Raw genomic sequence first — 21,671 nt, 5'->3', positions numbered from 1 at the left:
TGTTATACTGCATCACTGTCCTGAATTTAATTGTTAAATTATAAGTAGATAAGTGCTTTTCAAGTTGAAAAGTTCTTGAGTTGAGAAAACTGTATGTAATACTTTATCTTTTTAAGCCTCCGCCTTTCTCAACTTCTCATCATGGCACCAGCACACCTACTTGTGTTTGCTTGGTAGAATATGAAATGCTCAGCACAGTGCTCATGCTGAGGTGGTAATGACTGTATAAAGCCAAGATTCTCAATTTTTAATGGGGTTCTAAAAATGGAAGTTCCTACCTCCATTGTGTAGTAGAGTAATAATATTTGTGCCTGTGTGTTTTTCTTTTTGGCCAGTCTTTTCTTGCCAGGAAGAATATATTCTCTAGCTTTTGGCCAGAAACAGACTTTATTTCCACAGTCAGTAATCAGAAATGTAATTAACACTTTATGGAGCTTCAAAAAAATATGAGTTTTCTGATGACAATTTTTACTTTGTAAAAAAAGTAGCACTTTTATTTTAAGATGACAGTGAGGCATGAAAGTAATTTGACTCTTTTGTCCCCTTTCCCTTCAGCTCTTACTATTTTGCAGTCTTTTTCTTGTCCTCCCCAAATTAAGCAGTAGGTGGTGGTTGTCATCATTGTTGTTCTAATACATCCTATATTTAATTCAAGCCTTTCATAGTTCTCATATCAATAATAGAAAATTTTATTTTCAGGTTTCTTATGATAAATACTTCAATTCTCATGGTATTTATATTAACTTTTTTTCCTCTTCAGGTTTCTTCCTGTTTCATAGTCAACCAGAACAATGTTCTACGCACATTTTGTCCTCAGCAAAAGAGGGCCTCTGGCCAAAATTTGGCTAGCGGCCCACTGGGATAAGAAGCTAACCAAAGCCCATGTGTTTGAGTGTAATTTAGAGAGCAGTGTGGAGAGTATCATCTCACCAAAGGTATGTTTGATGTTCATATTTTTGTCTATTTTGTCGTTTTTTTATTGATATGTAAGCTACAGTGCTATAAAACAACTTTTTAGGTAGGCATCTATGGATATTGGAGGCAAAGAAAATCTATAGATAAGCCAGAATTCCAGTTTGATAGTCTTTTCCCTTTAAAAAAATCTACAAATACACAGATACTTTCATTTGCATGTTTGGTGTTAGATAAGCATACGGTAGTGCCCAAATATTTTATTTTTGGCTTTCTAGATGTTTTTATACTAAAATAAGAGTGTGGGTGTTTCTCACTTAGGAATTTACAAAATATTCAAAATAAGGACCCATTAATTCAAAAAGGTTGCAGGGGCAGATATATCTTATCCAAGTAGCAGAATAGTATCCATACCACTTGCTCCCCCTAAGCTTCATAGGCCTACTTGCTGATTCTTGAAGATACCGAGCATTTTCCCCACTTTAGAACTTTTTAACTTGCTGTGCTCTTCCCCTAGATACTTCATTACTGTCTGTCTCCCACTAGAACGGAGCTTCATGTATGTCCTTAACCTTATCCGTCTTGTTTACTGAGTACTCTGTTCCTAGAGGAGCTTTTATTAACGTCTTCTGAAACTTCTGAAGCAGTGGTTTCCACCCTTGGATTTCACAAATAATATAACTTGGAGTAATATGGGGGTTTTATGTTGCCTAGAAAGGACCTTTAAAACACACAGACACAATTACATCTAACATTAGCATTTCACTAGAACAGACATATTCAAAAATGTATGAAGGACTAATCTCAAAGGAAATCCTTAAATATAATTTGCGTTTTGTGTGTGTGTGTAACATCTGTGTTCTAAAGGTCGTATGTTGACCTTGTATTTGTACATACATGCACTAATGTCCTCTTGTGAAAACATTACACATCACCGTAGTCTGGACCAGGATTGGGAGCTATGCTTACAATTGGCAGTTTGGACCATGCTGGCATAATGTGTTAAATAAATAGAGTGTTGTTTATTGCTGAAAGAGTGAGGTGTTCTCAGACGAATAAAGCAGGGATGTTGCAAAGACTTGTTCAGAAAAGTTAAGTGGAGAAGTGAAAGTTTGCATTTTGAATTAGGGTAAATTATAAAGTTTCTGTCTGTGGAATTTTGACTGGTTTTAGAATTGTAGCTAGTGAAATTTATCAGTTTTAAAGACATTTCTATCGTGTTATTTCTAAGACAATACTAATTTCAAAACTTTATTAAAACGAAAACTTCACAGAGGAATACAAGTGACCCATAGTCCTACCACCTAGAGAAACCTTTAGTATTTTGATATGTCTTCTAGACTTTCATTTGCATGTATTTTATACATAAATTTTCGTCCTTTTTATGCATGTACACAAATACTGCATTAATATGTTTTGTAACAAGACTGCATTCAGAAAAAGCTCTGTTCATAGCTCTGCCATCATTTTTAATGGTTGCATTGTACAGTATCATAGTCTCTTATTCACAGAATTTAAGTACCAAAAGCAGAAACAGATTTGACCAAAATTGACCTGAGAGCATTTGAATACTCATAGATTTCCTACAGAAATACTAATGTGTAGGATTATGGGAGGCCGCTCCAGACCTCTCCTAGGAATGTTTAATACATGGCATATGTACTCTGTTACCTTTATAGTATTCAAAGAGCTCTGAATTCCAAGCTCATTTGGCCCCTAGGATTCCAGATAAAGGATCATGGACCTGTAATTGATTAGTTTGTGTGTGATTGATTGAGTTTGATAATCCATATTTTTTTCTAATTTTTTGAATTTTAATTGCTCTGGTGCTACAATGCAGACATTAAAAATTACAGTGTTACGAACAGAGCCTTTTGTAAATGCAGCCTCACTACAAAACAATGTGATGCAATTTTTATATACACACATGAAAAGAAAAACATGAGTAGTACATGCACATAAAAGCCTAGACAGCATACCAAAATATTATTAAAGATTTCGCTAGGTGGTAGGATTATAGTTTTTCTTTTATTTCCCTCTTTTTAAAAAATAACCATTTAGTAAACGTTGCCTTTTAAATCTTTTGTTCACATCCATAAGTCTTTCCTTAATATTGATGTTTAGGAATATAATTGACGGGCCAGGAGATAATCTTATTTTTTTAGATTTCTGATATTATTAACAATTTGCTCTTTGGGGAGATTGTACCAGTTTGCACTGCTGGTCGAATTGTATGGGAACATGTCTTTTTACTTTTTTTTAGGTATGCTTACCAAGATAAGTGAATAGAAAAGGAAAAATTTAGCTCCTTTCTTGAAATTGATATATGAAATTGAAGTGGCTAATCTTTAACATCTCTAAGCAAATACTGAACATGAATTGGCTTAAAAGGACCACACATTTTTTCATAGTATGTGCAGAGTACTTCGTAGTCTATTAGGGACACTACAAAAGAGTACGAGACGATCTGATATATGAAGGTATGCATTAACAGCTGCAAAAGAAGGCATACATAAGGTTCGAGAACAATGTAAAAGACTGTAGACTATATATGAGAGAGAGAATAACTTACTTTAAGAACCATTTCCAAGTGGATTTTTATATGATTGATTTTGTTGTGTTGTGATAGAGATGTCCACAGAGTAAACTGACCTGCAAAGTTCTAATGTTTGCTCTTGGTGTGCAGTTCCTGTTAGGGGGAAATGTTGGCTTAATTGTTGAGAGCAAGTGTCAGACATATGACTGAGTTGCAACTGCATACCTTTCTTGCATCCTTTCCCTTCTCTCTGGGTGGCACAACCACTGGCAACCTCTGCAGCGCTTTCCCTGGATATATAGCCTGTGTTCTTTTATTGTACCTACACTCTTCACATGAGCTAGCAGCTAAACTCGGAACCAAACTAATCCAGAAAGAAAGCCTTTGCCCAAACGTCACTTTGAAAGGTGGTGAATTCTGAATAAGATAATGGCAAGCAAAGTTTTTTTTTTTCCTCCTCTCCTCCTTTCTTTCTTAGGTGAAGGTGCAGTCAATATTAATTTTAAATTTCCTAAGACCACATCATGAAAGTAGATTCCCGTTTTCCATTAGGAGCAATGTTTTAATAAGGGATTATTTTTCATATCAGAGATTTATCATCTGATAAGTCTTAGATTGTATCACACGTTACACTTTTAGACACCTAAAAATTTATAGCAGTAAACTTCATAATTTATGCTGCAAGTCATACGAAGTCATAAATATAGAGCCCAAGTTATTATAAATAGAATTCCTAGATGCTATGGAGAGTACACATATAACTTAACAAATAACGTTTTGTTTTATAAGTAATATAATTTATTCATAATTTAAGCAAATGTTTAGTAACGTTCTTTGCTACCTTAGAATTTACTAAATTTTATGGTATGATTTGGAAAACGATCTGGGAGAGTTAGAGTTCATGTTGTCTTATTCTTTCAAAAATTTTCCTTACTATGGCCAGGGGAATTTTGAATCTTTCTAATTCTCTCATTCTTTTCCCAACTACTGTGTCTCATCCCACATAAGCATTGATCAAGTTCTCCCTCAAAAAAAACAGGATGGAGGAGTGTATTTCCTTGTGAAAAAGATGGGTACCGTTATCCTTTACCAGTATGCTTTTCAGTCAAGTAATAAAAACCCAGTGAAACGTGTCTTAAACAATAAGGAAGTGAACAGTCTTACTTAATTAGAAGTTTAGAAAGAGCAAAATTTAGGATTGATTCAGCGGTTCAGTGATGTCATTCAAGGACTCACTGTTCTTAGTTTGTTGGCTTTTTGTCCTCATACTTAGGGCCTCGTTGTTACAGAATGACTGCAAGCCCTCCCTGTGTCACAACACAGGAAAAGGAGAAGGAAGAGAGGGGCGTTCTTTTAATGGGCAAATCTTTCTTAGAAATCCTGACATACTTTTACATTTCTCTTGGCTGAACTAGGTTACATGCCCACGCAAGGACAAACATTAGCAGACGACTGAGACGATCAGTCATCCTTTGAGGCTGGGGACATTCTGTTCCCAAACAAAATCATTTCAGTTAGCCAGCAAGGAGCAATGGCTCTGCTCTGGATTAGCAACCCAAAGTGCCACATACTTCTTAATGTGCTAATGACAACAATCCATGGGCCACCTTAGTACCCGCATCACAGCTACCTTCACGTCTGTGTTAATGTATGAATTACTGCTAGTCTATCCTTTGGGGATAGTCAGGGAATTTACAAGTAAAGGCAGTGAGGAATATAGGTGATTATGAGGTATCTTCAAATAAATGGTAAAAAAATCTGAAGAGATAAAGTAAAAACTGCCTATAAATTACACAGAATAGAAGCTTTGAAGTATGATTACCTCTAAAACCAGAAAATTAACTTTATAAATTAGATTAATATTAACGTTTTATTCACAGGTAAAGATGGCACTCCGAACATCAGGACATCTCTTACTGGGAGTAGTTCGAATCTATCACAGAAAAGCCAAATATCTCCTTGCAGACTGTAATGAAGCATTCATTAAGATAAAGATGGCTTTTCGGCCAGGTATTAACCTTTTTTTTTTTTTTTTTTCAGTTTCTAGTGTTCAATGTGAAACACTGCTAAAAGATATTCTAGATCAGCATGTTTTGTTTTAATTTCAATATAAGGGACCCTTCAAAATAGGGCATGGCTGGAACAGGCAGTGGTTCAACGGAGAAACATTTACTTATGTTATACCTATGTAATTATTTTTAACTTAAGTTGTTGAGAATTTATTAAATGTTCTCTGTAGTTTTTTGTTATTTTACTTTAGGTAGTAATTGATTCTAAAACTGGACTCTAGCAACCAAACTTCTATCTGTATAGGTAACTACTAGGTATTTAGCTAAATTCATATATCATTCTGCAATTTTTTAAAGCATTGATGAAATTTTATTCTAATTAATTTAAATGTATAGGAGAGATGCCTTATGTGTTAGTTTCTATTGAGGTTAGTCTATTACTTGTATTATATGAACAGTGAAATTTTTGAGGTATTATATGAACAGTGAAATTTTTGAGATCTAAGATTTGACTGAAAAATAAAATTTAGGCAGAGGCTGTGATACTTGAATGATTTCTAACACATGGCTACTAAGTGCATTTTATTTAAATAACATGCTTTTTTATTTTTGTCTTTTAAAAGCAATGCATATTATAGACAGCTTGAAAAATAGGGGAAAGTATAAAGAAAATTAAAATCTTTTAGTTTCACTTTTCCCAAAATTACCAACTCCTGTTAACATTTGAGGTACTTGTTTGTAATCATTCCTTTTTCTCTTCAAAACTTTCATGCTTATTTAAAAAACGTATTATATTTGTTGATATGTCCTTTCAAAGACTAATTAGCTTAATGTATAATTAGTGCTTCGACCTTTTTTTGTAAAGTAAGTAGTATAGCTTATGATTACAGAAAAACAAAAATACTTGTACTTCAGGGTACTTAGCATATATTATCAACCTTTTAGAATATAACCTTAGGAAGTTATACGGACTTGACCTTCCTTTGATCCCTAGATAAGCTATGATGTAGCCAGGCCTTGAAGCTTCCCATTTCTTTTCCAGGTGTTGTTGACCTGCCTGAGGAAAATCGAGAAGCTGCTTACAATGCTATTACTTTACCTGAAGAATTTCATGACTTTGATCAGCCACTGCCTGACTTAGAGTATGTGTCTCTTTTTTTTTTTTAATTGGTAACTTGGTATACAAAAAAATCATATTGGTTTCCAGATGTACAGTTTTCCGTGGAATGTTTTGACATTGAATTAATGTTTAGCTGAAATACATATACTTTTATTTAGGATAGTATATAAATATGAAATGCATAACCTAGAAGTGCTTTTTCTGTAAGAAAATAGTGTAGAAGATGTCAACTTTAACACAGCTAAAATACAAGAATTCTGATGTTCTTAGGCCAAAGCTTACGTAAACTGAACAGTTGTCCAGGTGTGTGCTTTACATAACAATATTAGCAAACTTGAACTATTGACTTCATGATTTTTCTCCAGGGGACCTGGTTATTTTTGGGGACCAAGATACACTCAGCCACAATTTTTTTTTTTTTAAATAAACATGAGATAACTTGCTCTGAAGAAATGAAAAGGTCATTGTCACAACACACACTTAAGAGGAGAAAGTTGTAGAGATGGCCATTAGCAGAGTGCTGTGGTATATCCTTCCTCAAAGTCCAGCTGTCATTACCGTGACAGGGAATGTGACTTTAACTTTCCAAGTAGTTGATGAGCACAACTGACAACCAAGAGTCCTTCTATACCAAGACCCTTTCTTTATTTTTGGACAAATTTCTCTGCTTCTTAAAATGATCTATGACTCCTAATTAAATTTGATTTATTTTGACTTGCATGTATATTAATTGATTTGACCTGTGTGTGTATTAATTAGTGCTAGGCACTGTCTAGCTGCTTTATTGCTTCTTTACTCTTCTTACACTTTTTTTTTATCATGGAGAATTTTTAACATAGTTAAAAGTACAGGGATTAGTATAAACCCCATGTATTGATCATCCACCATCTTTAATTATCAATATATTGCCAGTTTTATTTCATAGGTATTTCCCCAACTTACCTTCCAACCCTTACTGGATTATTTTAAAGCAAATAATATATATTATTTGTAAATACCTCACTATGTGTCTCTAATTTATAGGTAAGGAATTTTTAAAACATATTCATAATAACATCATACCTTTAGAAAAATTATAGTAATATTTTGATATAATATCCAGTCAGTCCCAGTTGACATATAGAGCCTTTTTTTCCCCCCCCTCTTCCAGTTTGTACGAGTTAGGGTCCTTACAAAATCTGCAGACTGCACTTGCTTAGTATATCTCACAAGTCTCTCTTAAGAATCTGTACCCGCTCTGCATCCCTCTTATGTTTTTTCATTGCCATTTATTTGCTAACCGAACCTGGTGACTTGTTTTTAACTGTTTTACATTCCGAATTTGGCCAATAATATTGCACATTGGTGTTTAACATTGCATGTTTGTTGTTTTTTTAAAAAATTCATTTAATATTTTTAAACAGTATGAAAGGTTATTTGTTAGAGGAAGAAATAGTCTCAGAAAAACTAGGTAACTTTAGAGTTCACACAGCCTGTAAGTTTCAGGGCCCTGATAAAAAGCTATGCCTCTTTGTTCCATGCATTTCTAAGTTTTTCCTTTATATACCATATTGCCTTACATAGTGATTTCAACATATATTTAGTTTACTGGTCATTGATGGCTTTAAAATTTAAGTGAAAATCACAGTTCTAACTCATTATTCAGATTTTTGGATTGTATTTATTTAGAATAAAATATTAAGGCTTCTAAACCTAAATAGGTTATGTATATGATTTTTTCTTATAGAGGAAATTGCTTTTTTTCTTATAAATATAATGAAACTAAACTAAAATTTATTTGAAATTCTTTTACAGTGACATTGATGTGGCCCAGCAGTTCAGCCTGAACCAGAGTAGAGTGGAAGAGATAACCATGAGAGAAGAAGTTGGGAACATCAGTATCCTACAAGAAAATGATTTTGGTAATAGAGAAACATATCACTAGCCACTAGCTGTAATGTTATAATTATGTTTGGCACTGCTAGCAATTTGAAAAAGAAAACCAGGCATATGTCACATTCACAGAAAGAAAGACTTTAACATTTCATCTTACGCATTTTCATCAGGAAAAGAATTTGCCTTCCTACCAGTGTATAGCATCATTTCCATTTATGCACCAAACTTCATCTTTTGCCTCCTCTTGCTCCACATAATAGTGTTTGAACCTATATATTGATGAGTGGAGAAAGTCCCAACATTAAAGTGATGTGCGCTTTTAAACTAATTATTTTGGAATAGTTGGATTGTGTACATACTATTCTTTTGGAATAGTACTCAAAACTGGTACCAAGCCAAATCCTTTTATTGATGAAAACAAGAAAGTTTAAGTCTGTGAATGTTAATGCAACCTAACAGATACACATATTTAGATGTATTTAATACATTTAGGATAACCTGCATTTGGATCTTAACAGTTGAATTCGTTAGTCGTGCCCTAGAATCAGTTTATTACAGATGCTAAAGATTTAAAGTTGAAACTAGATGTTTTGTCATTTAAGGATAAACAAGACTTCAGTAAGCACATGTGACATAATTACAATAAATCATTAACCTTTTTCTTTTGTAACAATGATGTTTCTTTTTTCAATTAATGACTGACTGAAATTTGTTCAGGAGACTTTGGAATGGATGACCGTGAGATAATGAGAGAAGGCAGCGCTTTCGAAGATGATGACATGTTAGTAAGCACTAGTGCTTCTAACCTCCTGTTAGAGCCTGAACAGAGCACCAGCAATCTGAATGAGAAAATTAACCATTTAGAATATGAAGACCAATATAAGGATGACAATTTTGGAGAAGGAAATGATGGTGGTATATTAGGTAGGTCACAACAAGTTGGTTTCTTTATTCAGTTCTTAGAGTAGCGCAGTTGCTAATTCTGAGTATTGAGTAACTCTCTAGGTATATATGTATGAATTGTGACCATATGGGTCAGTAAAATTTTTCTGTAAAACCATAGCCTAAAAATGTAACAAGCCATGATTTTGTTTAAAGGTGCTTGTCTTAGAGTTCTAAATTTTACTAGTTCTTGAAACTGCTCTGCTTGTGTTTGATATCTATATTAAGTAAATATATCACGTAGATACTAGCTAGAAAATATAAATTAGGAATGAGAAATATTTTTATATACTGTTTTATAATTTTGTACACTACTTTGAAGAAAAACACATGCAAATTGAATACAAATTGAAATTTTTAAATTTAATTCAGTTTAACCTAATTTTGTTTCTCCGGTGATTGGCTATTGTCCTTTTAGCATTTCTTTTATAAATTATAACTAAATTACATTCCCTATTTTAGATGACAAACTTATTAGTAATAACGATGGCGGTATCTTTGACGATCCTCCTGCTCTGTCTGAGACCGGGGTTATGTTGCCAGAACAGCCTGCACATGATGATATGGATGAGGACGATAACGTATCAAGTAAGCATTGTATACTCGGTGATCTGGGCGTGACTATATGATATCCAGAAAGATGTGACATAGAAGACCACAGACTAAAAGTTCCAACTTTCAATGAACTATGAATCTGCTTAAAAATAGTGCTTATGATTGATTACTAGTTCTGATTGTCTTTGGTTTTTAACTTTATGCCCCTCCCCCTTTTTTGGCTGGTAGGGTTCAACTTGGGCAGCATGTCCTCATAACTAGAAAATTTTTTTCTTGGTACCAGTAGGTTTCTTTCCATTTCTCAGGGATTTTTTTTTTCTACTTGTAGGATATACATTAAATACCCAAGCCTTTTGTGACCAGATTTCTGTCTTTTACAGTGGGTGGGCCTGACAGTCCTGATTCAGTGGATCCTGTTGAACCAATGCCAACTATGACTGATCAAACAACACTTGTTCCGAATGAGGAAGAAGCCTTTGCTTTGGAACCTATTGATATCACTGGTGAGCATACTTTAGGACTTAACAAAACTTAGAACATAAGGTACTAATTCTGGCTCTTTCCCACTAATCTGCTTACATTTCAGATAACTAAGCTTCTTTTTCCTTTGTGACAGTCGTCTATCAGAATCTTTGTTTAATTCAAATATAATTTGAGTATCTTACAGAATATTTGTACAAGTTGCTATGAAACATGAATGGATAGAAGTTTTCTGCTAATAATGTATCTTAGTCTTTTGGGATTCCCAAAATGCTAGCAGGTCATGTTATGTATAACATTTAGAAAACATTGTAAGGCATTTTACATTCAAGTATAAGACTGACTAATCAATTATCTTCCAAAGTTCTAGATTCTGTATAGTTGTGCTACAGTCTAGAAAAACCTAAAACACTTTTTTTTTCAAGCTGGAAATATCAAAGGTTCTAAAAGCAGTAGTCTGTTGCTTTTTGTCCTTATTAAGAAACATAGCAAAACATTTAATTGGTGGTACTACTTGTGAGTAAAAGGCAATTTGAGATACATAATATGGTTGTGAAATTTTAAAATTTCTAGGTGGTTTATGGGTACAGTGTGAAAGAATACTTGCAGTCAGTTACAGTATAATTTGAGATAACAGTTATTTTAAGTAGAACAAGATTAACCTTTTCGGTTTCCTACTTAGAATCTGATCACCAAAAATTATTTGTGACTTGGGCTTCTGGTTTTAAAGAGTGCTTGCTATGTACCTGACTGTTTAGGAACTAAAAATGTAACAATGAACGAGTCTTTATCCTCATGGAACTTAAATACTAATTAGGGGAAGCATGAGTAGTTAAGTAAATATATACTGTATTAGTGACAAATATTACAAAGAACTCTAAACAGAGGTAAGGGGGATATACTACAGTGTTCAAAATAGGATAGTCAGGCTTGGCTGGCTGTTTGAAGAACTTAAACTTTTACTCAGGGTGGGAAACTCTTCAGTAGCTGGAGGACGACGGGTTAAACAAAGGCTGTCACTCTGGCATCTTTTTGAATCTTGAATTTTGAACCACATGATGAATATTTTATGTATAAAAACTTATGGGATATAACATATCTGACAGAATGAAATCTTAAGGAATTTATCTAATCCCACGAGCTTTTCTGTATCTTCAGAGATTGAGAGAATGTTACCTATTTTGCTAAGTTTTAGTAAGGATTAGAAATGAAGATACAGAAAAGTGTCTACGATGGAGTTGCAGATCTTTCTGACTAGATTTGGGCTTGTTTCACTTCATCAAGCTGCTTGTACAACTGCCATATATGAATTATAACTTCCAATGAAACTCATAGTAACTGTAACCATTTATGGAGGACTCAATCTGTACCAGTATATTAAGTATTTTGTAACTCCTGCAAGTGGTTGGCTGTATTTCAAACCAGAAAATGAAGAGGTAAGCAAGATGAAACTAACTTTTCTTAATGGTCATTTAGCTAATAAGTGGCAGAATCCAGGACTTGAGCCCAAGTGTGATACGTTCCATGTTTACAATTTACAGGTACATGGGCAAATGCTGTATTGGCTCTTGAATTATTTTACTCATTTTGCACTAAATACATAATTATTCTGCAAAGTTTTACTGAGCACCTACTGAATGCCAGCCTCTAGTCTACATGGTGCCTAGGGAACCTCATTTAAAATACATTTTGCCCTCATGAGGCTTCACTTTTCTGGTAGGTGTATAGAAAAGCAGGATACAACTAGACCAAGTCTGGTTCTTGTGTGTTTCATGCTGCCCTCTCAGGAAAATGCCTTTTTTTCTTTCTTTATTTTTTTTTTGAATCATTCTAGTCAAGGAAACAAAAGCCAAGCGGAAGAGGAAGCTAATTGTTGACAGTGTCAAAGAGTTGGATAGTAAGACAATTAGAGCCCAACTTAGTGATTATTCTGACATTGTTACTACTTTGGATCTGGCACCGCCCACCAAGAAATTGATGATGTGGAAAGAGACAGGGGGAGTGGAAAAACTCTTCTCTTTACCTGCCCAGCCTTTGTGGAATAACAGACTACTGAAGGTAAGATAGTTTGCAGAATTGTTTCCATATACATTTTGACCATTTAAAAATATATTTTTAAAACCTATGAACAACTGTTTTTCAACTATAAGGTATCTTCTTTTTTTCTTTTTTAAATCCCAGTATACTGACCATAACTTGATCAAAGATCATGATAAGTGAGTGGCACCTGCATTTCTAAAAGGTGCAGAATGAACTTGCCATATATTAAAAAGCTACTGACATTTTTAATAATAGTTCTCTCTCCTCAGCCTCCTATGATAAACTGCTCTGTTGCCTTAGTGTGTACTGTGCTTCAAGTCTGCAATCTTTAGGTGTTGCTTTCTGGCGAAAACGTGGTGGTTCTATTTTTCCCCACAATAAAGAATTCTGGCTTTGTGAGAATAGGCCCTTTTCTGCTCACTTAAGGTTCCAGAGTATTCCAAAGCAAGATTCTGAGGCATCTCATGAGTGATACAATGCTCTTTAGGCTATTATTATTCCTAAAGTTGAAATGTGCATAGAACCAATTGATTTTACTTTATATTTTACTGTATTCTAAAGTGCATCAAAGCGGCAAGGCTATGGTTAACTGCTATTTATAGAAAGTACGGTCAAATAATATTTGGAAGATTTATATTTTTTGACTAAGTACTAAGTTTTAAAAAAAAAAAAAAAACAGGAGTTTTTCCTAAGGAATAGGAAATTTTACATAATTCAAAAATATGGAAAAGCCATTTCTGTGAAGATGTTCATTACATTGTTATTTACAGTTAATTTTTTTAAAAAGAAACTTAAATACTGAAAAATGATTCAAGTGTGAGATACATGTTGTGTGTAGTGTATATATATAATATATATACACACAAAACTTATATTCACTCAGTGGAATATTATGCAATCATTAAAAATATTTAAATAATAATAAGAGTACCATATAATAAGTGGAAAAAGCACTGTAAAGCTGTTTCAAATGATCCAGTTAGACTAAGTTTTAAGTGTAGCAGTATAAAAATAAACTGCAGGCAAATAAATTTAAAACTTAAGTGTTACCTCTGAGTTACAAGACAACGGATTAAAAATTTTTCATTTCTTTTCACCTTTTCCAAAATTATTGCAGTTATCTGAAATCCTATATTTAAAATCATTTTAAGATGGAATGAAGTGGGAATGTTATAACATTAAGTGGAAATCATGTAAAATTATATACACCCTGATTACAACTGTATTAAAATTTATGGAAAATAGAAATGTCAGTGGTGGGTGTTCAGTTAATGTGGTTTATTTTATAATTGAGGTTTTTTCTTTATTTTTCTTTTTTTTTTTAAATAGCTCTTCACACGCTGTCTTACACCTCTAGTACCAGAAGATCTGAGGAAAAGGAGGAAAGGAGGAGAGGCTGATAATTTGGATGAATTCCTCAAAGAATTTGAAAATCCAGAGGTTCCCAGAGAGGACCAGCAACAGCAGCATCAGCAGCGCGATGTTATCGGTCTGTGGTGTTGGAATAGTTCCCTGACAACGCTGACGTAAACATTTGGCCTAAAATTTCCCCATATGATGGCAAAGTTAAAGAAATCAGGAACAAAGGCGTATACCCAGATTTTTGGATGGGGAGATACATGCCTTATTGTGTGACTGCTTTGCTAGAGAGGAAGTTTTCTGTGTTCAGGACTGGCTAGGTGATAATCTGCTAAAGGATTGTCCTGCATTGGACGGGAGGTGGGGCTTGTTCTTCTAAGGCCCCTTCCCACCTTTAAGTGTATTGTTATAAATTGCGTAATATTTGTGGACGTAAAAGTTTTTCCAGCCATCTTCATTAGAGAAAGTACCTATGTCTTGTTATGTTAGTATTAAAAATAAATGGTTCTAAAGTAATTGTTTAAGGCTGTATGATCTCAGTCTCCTCTTCATATGACCACATTGCAGATGAGCCCATTTTGGAAGAGCCGAGCCGCCTCCAGGAGTCAGTAATGGAGACCAGCAGAACAAATTTGGATGAGTCAGCTATGCCACCACCACCACCTCAGGGAGTTAAGCGAAAAGCAGGGCAAATTGACCCAGAGCCTGTGATCCCTGTAAGTAAGCACACCTCTCCCTCACGATGTTTAGGGGTGTTCATTTTAAAACCCTAGAAATAGTAAGTGTTATTTAAGGAGCCCTTTTGAAGTATCTTGGTTTAAGCAGAAAATGCAAAGGAATGGGTCCAGAGAGGAAGACTAGTAGCCGAGGATATGAGCACAATGTGCCTTAAGTGAGAGAAGGTGCTTAGGAATTTTCAGTCTTTCTGACTCTTCTTGGATAGTCTTGCTTCACAGTGACCTAAAGTGAACTTATAACTAGAAGTTGCACTCAAACCAGCATCTCCCATTTCCCCCAGTAACCACCATTCTCTTTGCTTTTGTGAGTTGGGCGTTTTTAGATTCCACATCTAAGCAATGTCATGTAGGACTTCTTTCTCTGACTTGTTTCACTTAGCATGATGCCCTCAAGGTTCACCCATGATGTTGCATATGGCAGGGTTTCCTTCTTTCTCATGGCTGAATAATACTCCATTTTATATGTGTATCACATTTTCTTTATCCATTAACAGACACTTAGGATTTTTTCCATGTATTAACTGTTGTAAATAATGTTGTAGTGAATATAAGGGTGCAGAAATCTTTTCAAGGTAGTCAATTTTTCCTTCAGATAAACACCCAGAAGTGGAATTGCTTAATCATATGGTCGTTCTATTTTTAATTTTTTGAGGAATCTCCAAAGTGTCTCCATACTGGTTGTTCCAATGTACATTCCCACCAGTAGTGCACAAGGGCTCTCTCTTTTTTCTTCACATCATCACCAACACTTATTTCTTGTCTTGCTAATAACCATTCTAACAGGTATGAGGTGATATCTCATTGTGGTTTTGATTTGCATTACCTTGATGATTGGTGATGTTGAACATCTTTTTATGTACCTGTTGGCCATCTGTATATCTTCTTCGGAAAAATGTCTGCTCAGATCCTCTGCCTATTTGTAATGATTTTTTTTTTTTTAATGCTTGAGTTTTATGAGTTCTTTATCTGATAAGGGGTTAATACCTAAAATACTGTCAGTGCCAGAAAAATGTATACACATTTTAAGAAAGGAAAAACCTATTAAAATTATGCTGATGCTTACCACTTTGAGCACCTCTTGTAATTGCAGAAGTCATATGTGACTTGTATTCATCTTTTGTTATTGGTATGTATTATTACAGTTAATACAGTTTTTCTCTTTAAAAATGTATATACATTTTTTTGGCACCCTCTGTATATGAATTGCAAATATTTTCTCCATTTTATAGGTTGCCTTTTCATTTTATTGATGGTATCCTTTGCAGAAGCTTTTTAGTTTGATGTAGTCTCACCTGTTTATTTTTGCTTTTGTTGCTTTTGCATTTGATGTCAGATCTAAGAAAATCATTGCCAAGATCATTGTCAAGGAGCTTACCACCTGTGATTTCTTCTAGTTTTATGGTTTCAGGTCTTAAGTCGTTAATCCATTTTGAGTTGAATGTTGTGTTTGGTATAGGAGATTAGGGATCCAGGTTTTTTGGCACCGTTTATTGAAGAGACGGCCCTTTCCCCATTGTATATTGGCTTCTTTGTTGTAAACTGACCATGTAGGTAGGGGTTTATTCCTGGGCTCTCTATTCTGTTCCGGTTTCTGGTTTAATCTTCAGCAAACATTTCTGCGTATCTTCAATATTAGGTAGTTTTAGGCTACGTTACGAAGTAATCAAAATATACTTTTCAAATTGCTGAGAAAAAAGTAAAGCAATATCTGGCTACTTCACTCAAACTGGTACCATTAAGTCACTTAGGATAGGAAAACTAAGTACAAAGGAGGTAAGGTCTGGTTTAGGACTTCCCAACCCTAAGTCTGTAGAATAAATGAATCTGAGCAAAGGGAAGCTCTTGGGGAACCGTGGACTCTTGGTTCAGCCTTCGTCAAGAGATACTGGAAGAATACTCTGCCAGTTTGAAGAACATTCTCTGTGCCCTCTGGTGGTAAGGAGTTGTCTAAAGAGTATTTTTCTGAATGAGCTCAGGAATAGGGATGGGAACAGGTAGGTGAGGAGAGTGGGTTATTCTAGTACCGCTCTGCTAGTAATTGTCCCCTTGCCGTTCCTTTGGACTGGGATTGGGAAAGACTTCGTTTTTTACTCTTCTCAAATATTAATATTAAGCCTGAGAGGAAGGAAATTCAAGAGATAGACCCAGAAAAATAGTCTCTCCATTCCCGTTTGCTGCTGTAAGAACTCACGGTTAGTTGTGATACCTTAAAGCAATTTTATGCAGTAATGGTTGACAGTACCAGACTAATTGATGGTAAAGCGTTTTTGTACTGCCCTGGAGTCAGTTATGTTTTGTGTGTTTTCCCCAAAAATGCTACTACAGAAAGTTCTTGGGATTTTTACTGCTTATAGTTTTTCTTGTTATTTGCAAATGTGTCACATAGACTTAACTATTTGACTTCTAAAAAGTAAGTATTCTAGAACAAAAGTGGATTTTTTAAAATAAGATAATGGATTAATTTCTTTTGTAAATTATAGTGCTTTAATGTTGTAGCTTTACAATAAAAAGAAAATGATACATATAGTATAATCAATTTCTGATTATTTCTTTCCATTTTGAAAACTTTAAAAGAAGCCACCCTTTAAATGTAAATCTTAAGTTGCCTTGTTTTTATTGCTTTGAGCCTCAGCAGGTAGAGCAGATGGACATGCCTCCTGTAGAACTGCCCCCAGAAGAGCCTCCAAATATCTGTCAGTTAATTCCAGAGTTAGAACTTCTGCCAGAAAAAGAAAAGGAGAAAGAGAAGGAGAAAGAAGATGATGAAGAAGAAGAGGTAAAGAAACATGGAGATCTAGAGAATATATTCCATTCCAGCTTTAGCAAAAGTCTTCAACCAGTTCTTTTACTTTTCATATTGGACATAATTGATGTTTAGCATCAGTGATGAAAAATGCTTGAATAGAAGGAAAATGTAACCAAATTCTTAGTAATCTAGCTCGTTGAGAACATCAGATTTATACTGTGCTACATAACTCATTGGCTTCCTCATGGACTTTTGAAGGACATGGGCCTGCCCTTCACTTTTTTTTTGTTTTGCTTGACTTCTAAATTCTTTTCCATGGCCTGAAAATCAGATATCCAAACGTTTTTCATTTGTGTGGGTTTTGTTTTCAGTAGACTGGCGTGGGATGTGACTTGGCTAAAATAGATTGGAAGCTTGAATGACTTGTTTTTTTAAAAAGTAGAGGTGCTTTAGAAATGGATTTCCTCTCCCTGGGACATGTTTTGGCTGTTCAAGGTCTTGAGGTTGTTGGATAAGATTTAGAATACTTATTGTTCTATTTGATGTTCTGTCAAATATTTTATATAGACCTTTATTTTAAAGTGTCGTCCAGATAATATTGAAGCTTTTTAAATTTATTCCAAGCCTTAAAAGTTACGGATTGGACACATTTTGATGTATTTGTAATTTATTATTATGCCAGCCAGAAAGTTCGTGACCACTTAGTCCTTAGGATTTAATGACCATTACATTGTTTTAAAGTCAAAATTTAGCTCCAGAGTTACTCTAGCCTATGTACTAGAGTGCGCTATTCTCTCAGACTATGTGTAAAGCTGTTTAGTTCTGGCTCCTTGGAACATGGTGTACCGTGTTTCCCCAGAAATAAGACCTAGCCGGACAGTCAGCTGTAATGTGTCTTTTGGAGCAAAAATTAATATAAGACCAGGTCTTATTTTATATACAACCTGGTCTTATATTAATTTTTGCTCCAAAAGACGCATTCGAGCTTATGGTCTGGCTAGATCTTATTTTCGGGGCAACACGGTATATAGTTCTAGCATAGGCTGGGAGCATCTCAGCTCTGGCCCACACCAATTTTAGAAAGTCATTTAGGTAGCTAGCTAGCAGTGACTAAGAGCTAGGCGGCTCAAGTGAAATACGTATTATGGGTTGTAGCCCATTTCTTTTAAAACACCATATAAACTAGTACTGCTTATTCATTTTTGCTAGTTTGTGGGCACTTTGGTACTCGTACAGAATATAAATCATCTAGAATATTATTCTATTAAAAAAAAAAATACATATATTTAGTTGAAATAAACTGTTTAGTGGCATAGTTGATTTATGTCCCAACACAAGTTCCTTATCTTAACAGGGGCCAAATAACCACCAGCAGTAGTCTGTGGACCACACTGTGTAGACCACGTCCTTATAGGCCAGTACAGAATCATATATTCAGCCAAATGTTTGCTTACAGGTGCAGAGGACTTTCTTCTATAATTTAAGAAAGACATACTAGATCTAAGTGATTTTTTTTTTTTTTAGCAGCAGCAAGTTTAATTTCTATTAAGTTAATTTAGAATTTTTGGGTGTTATAAAAATTTCAAATGTGTGGGGGTCATTTTCATTCAGGACGAAGATGCTTCAGGGGGTGATCAAGATCAAGAAGAAAGAAGATGGAACAAAAGGACTCAGCAGATGCTTCACGGTCTTCAGGTATGCCGGTGTGGTCTTCGAAGTCTTCATCAGAGACTTCTGGCGTTGCCCCTCAGAAAACAGCGACATGCTATATAACCAGAAAACCTACCTTTGTGGAACTTTTTCCACATCTACCTATTTTAATACATAAACTGTTAGGCCCAGAGTAATAATCCTGGAAGGTATCCAGGTGAATACTTAACTGTGGTTATATGAAAGGCAGAACTGGGGTGGTGATTTATGGTACTCCTTTGTGTGTCTATATCTTATTTTTGGTTAAGCAAATTTAATGTGTTTGAATCATTACATTTGTGGGATTGTTGTTGTAGTGTCAGATGTCACCACTTGGGCCTTAAGGTGTCAGATAGATATGAGGTATCTTAAGCATCTATGACATACCAGACAAATTGCTCAGGGGTTTCCTAAAATAATTCAAAGGATGGTTGGAATAAGTTAGCAATTGTAAGTAAGTGTTAGATTTTACTATTAGAGTACATTACATGTCCAGAGAAGTGAGTCATTTTAATATTGCTAGAACAATTTTCCTAGTTTCTTCGATTTGTGATTTTAGACATGCCGTGGTACACTTGCTTTTACCTTCCGTTAATGTGAGAATCAGTCTCGTGCTATTCAAAGAAGTCCACTCCCAGCCCCCAACAGGATGAATATGCAGTGTACTTTTTCTGGTATCCACAACTAGCATCTTATTTTGCAGATTTCATTTGATCCTTTTTTTGTTTTATTTCAGCGAGCTCTTGCTAAAACTGGAGCTGAATCTATTAGTTTGCTTGAGTTGTGTCGAAACACGAACAGAAAGCAAGCCGCAGCGAAGTTCTACAGTTTCTTGGTTCTTAAAAAGCAGCAAGCCATTGAGCTGACACAGGAAGAACCATACAGTGACATCATTGCAACACCCGGACCGAGGTTCCACATTATCTGAGCAGCTTAGAAGCATTAGAGCTAGTGTTCATGTCACTAGTGTGTACAAATTGCCCCCATGTGTAGGGCACACGAAACCCTTTCAGAAATTTTAGATTTTTGTCTGTACAAAGTCTCTGCCTTTTTCTTTCTTCATTTCCAGTATTTTAAATCTGTCAGTTTCATCTTTAAGGGAAACTGCTTGTATGGATTGTGTTTGTGTTCTTACGGAGAAAACAAGCACCCAGAAGATTATTTCAGCAGTTCAGAACAGATGTGTGCAATATTGGCGCATGTGATAATGTTGAGTACCAGTCGAAAGTCAGGATTTTTGTCTTAGTTCTCCATTACTGCATTGGAAATGGAAAACTTGTCAGGAAAAATGCCTGACAGTTTAATTAAGAACTGTGCTGTGAGTCTTTGACAGAAACTGTCTTTTCTCATCAGTAACATCGGCAATCTTGGTAACCACTTTACTTACAGATCGTGCCCAAAACAGAGATTGTCCTCTTATGTGTTTTAAAGTAGAATTCCATAATGACCAAGGGGATGTGTGAAATTATGTTTTAACTACTCCCCTTCAACTACAAAAAGATAGAACTTGGTTTAAAGTGTTCTCTTTTATAAATCATTCCACTTGAATCTTTTTAATGAACCTTACTATCCTGAAATCTGTTGTTTTAGTGAAGCTCTAAAATGAGCAAAAATAGGCTTTTTAGAATAGAATGAATTTAAAAAACATTTATGACTTGCCAGGAGCTATAAATCAAAGTTTTAAAAAAATGTTTGGATATATTTGAGTATTCAGATCATGAAAATAGAAATTGCTATGCCAACTAAAAGGACAGACCGATGGGAAATTATACACCTCGTTGAACCGTTGAGTGGACAGTGCTGTAAAAACTAATGGCTTCTCTGATATTTATTATAAGTTTTATTACTGACCTCTTTTTCCAACGCTGCACACTCCTGTGTTTGGAACTTTTTTAATAGCTTTGCGACAGAAATCCTATATCCGGTTTCCTATAATTTAAGTGAAGAAAAACACATCTAGATAAAGGCTTTATTATTATTAACAGACCAGATAGCACCAGAAATTATGTGACTATTATGATTATCAAAACATGTCTTAACTTTTTAGGGCAAAAATACACTGAAAGTTCTAGCTTAAGTGTTGGCACTTTTGTGGGGAAAAAAATCACTTTTGAAACTCGTAATTTCAGTGTATATCCAATAATTTAAAATTATGTGAAATGTTTTAAATTTGTGAACTCGTAATTACTGTTTGATGATTCATTTTCTTGAGAATGGTAATTGTATAAAATTGCTATTGCAGCTTTATTTTCAATATGATGTGCCTGTAAACCATGGATTTTCCTCCCTTTGTAAAAAGACACTGTAGATAATTGAATGTTTGATTATGGAAGGTCATTAGTTTCTTGTTACACATTTTGTTAGTCTGGTTTTTGTTGCTTATTGGGTTTAATATTGTTCTTGAAAATAGTTGATGCTATGTTATGTATAACTTTTCTAATAAAAGTTGTGTTATAAGCTGTAAATTTTTGGAATATTGGTTATTCCGTTAGTGGTGTTCCCCATAGAAACATTGATGAAAGAAGTTAATTATGCCTCATCTTTTTGTTTGCCGTATCTAGAATAAGTATCCGTGCAAATTCTAAGTAAATTTTTCAAAAAGTCTCAGGCTAAAAAATGAAAGACTAAAGTAGAAAGAAAGAAGAGCCATGTGATCTGAAACTGACAGAAC

At 34.7% G+C, this 21,671-nt stretch overlaps 1 protein-coding gene across 4 annotated transcripts in view; it reads left to right on the top strand.

The window, feature by feature from the left end:
* The window catches only part of RAD21 (RAD21 cohesin complex component), a 28,178-nt gene extending 6,713 nt beyond the window's left edge, over nucleotides 1-21,465 (top strand). Inside the window, exons 2-14 of one of the 4 annotated variants that reach the window (XM_033126456.1) lie at nucleotides 761-935; nucleotides 5,329-5,458; nucleotides 6,500-6,599; nucleotides 8,372-8,478; nucleotides 9,170-9,376; nucleotides 9,857-9,982; nucleotides 10,330-10,452; nucleotides 12,264-12,487; nucleotides 13,799-13,958; nucleotides 14,396-14,544; nucleotides 17,198-17,341; nucleotides 18,923-19,006; nucleotides 19,737-21,465. In XM_033126456.1, coding sequence (XP_032982347.1) covers nucleotides 792-935; nucleotides 5,329-5,458; nucleotides 6,500-6,599; nucleotides 8,372-8,478; nucleotides 9,170-9,376; nucleotides 9,857-9,982; nucleotides 10,330-10,452; nucleotides 12,264-12,487; nucleotides 13,799-13,958; nucleotides 14,396-14,544; nucleotides 17,198-17,341; nucleotides 18,923-19,006; nucleotides 19,737-19,928 — 1,890 coding nt within the window. In that variant the 5' untranslated portion in view covers nucleotides 761-791 and the 3' untranslated portion in view covers nucleotides 19,929-21,465. Of the gene's footprint in view, nucleotides 1-760; nucleotides 936-5,328; nucleotides 5,459-6,499; nucleotides 6,600-8,371; nucleotides 8,479-9,169; nucleotides 9,377-9,856; nucleotides 9,983-10,329; nucleotides 10,453-12,263; nucleotides 12,488-13,798; nucleotides 13,959-14,395; nucleotides 14,545-17,191; nucleotides 17,342-18,922; nucleotides 19,007-19,736 lie in introns of those variants that run through there. The other 3 variants (XM_033126455.1, XM_033126453.1, XM_033126454.1) reach the window with 3 other exon arrangements.
* Nucleotides 21,466-21,671: the final 206 nt, after the last annotated feature.

Source organism: Rhinolophus ferrumequinum, chromosome 14 (assembly GCF_004115265.2).
Source record: "Rhinolophus ferrumequinum isolate MPI-CBG mRhiFer1 chromosome 14, mRhiFer1_v1.p, whole genome shotgun sequence".
Classification (NCBI taxonomy): Eukaryota; Metazoa; Chordata; class Mammalia; order Chiroptera; family Rhinolophidae; genus Rhinolophus; species Rhinolophus ferrumequinum.
This window is presented reverse-complemented; position numbering and strand designations above follow the sequence as displayed.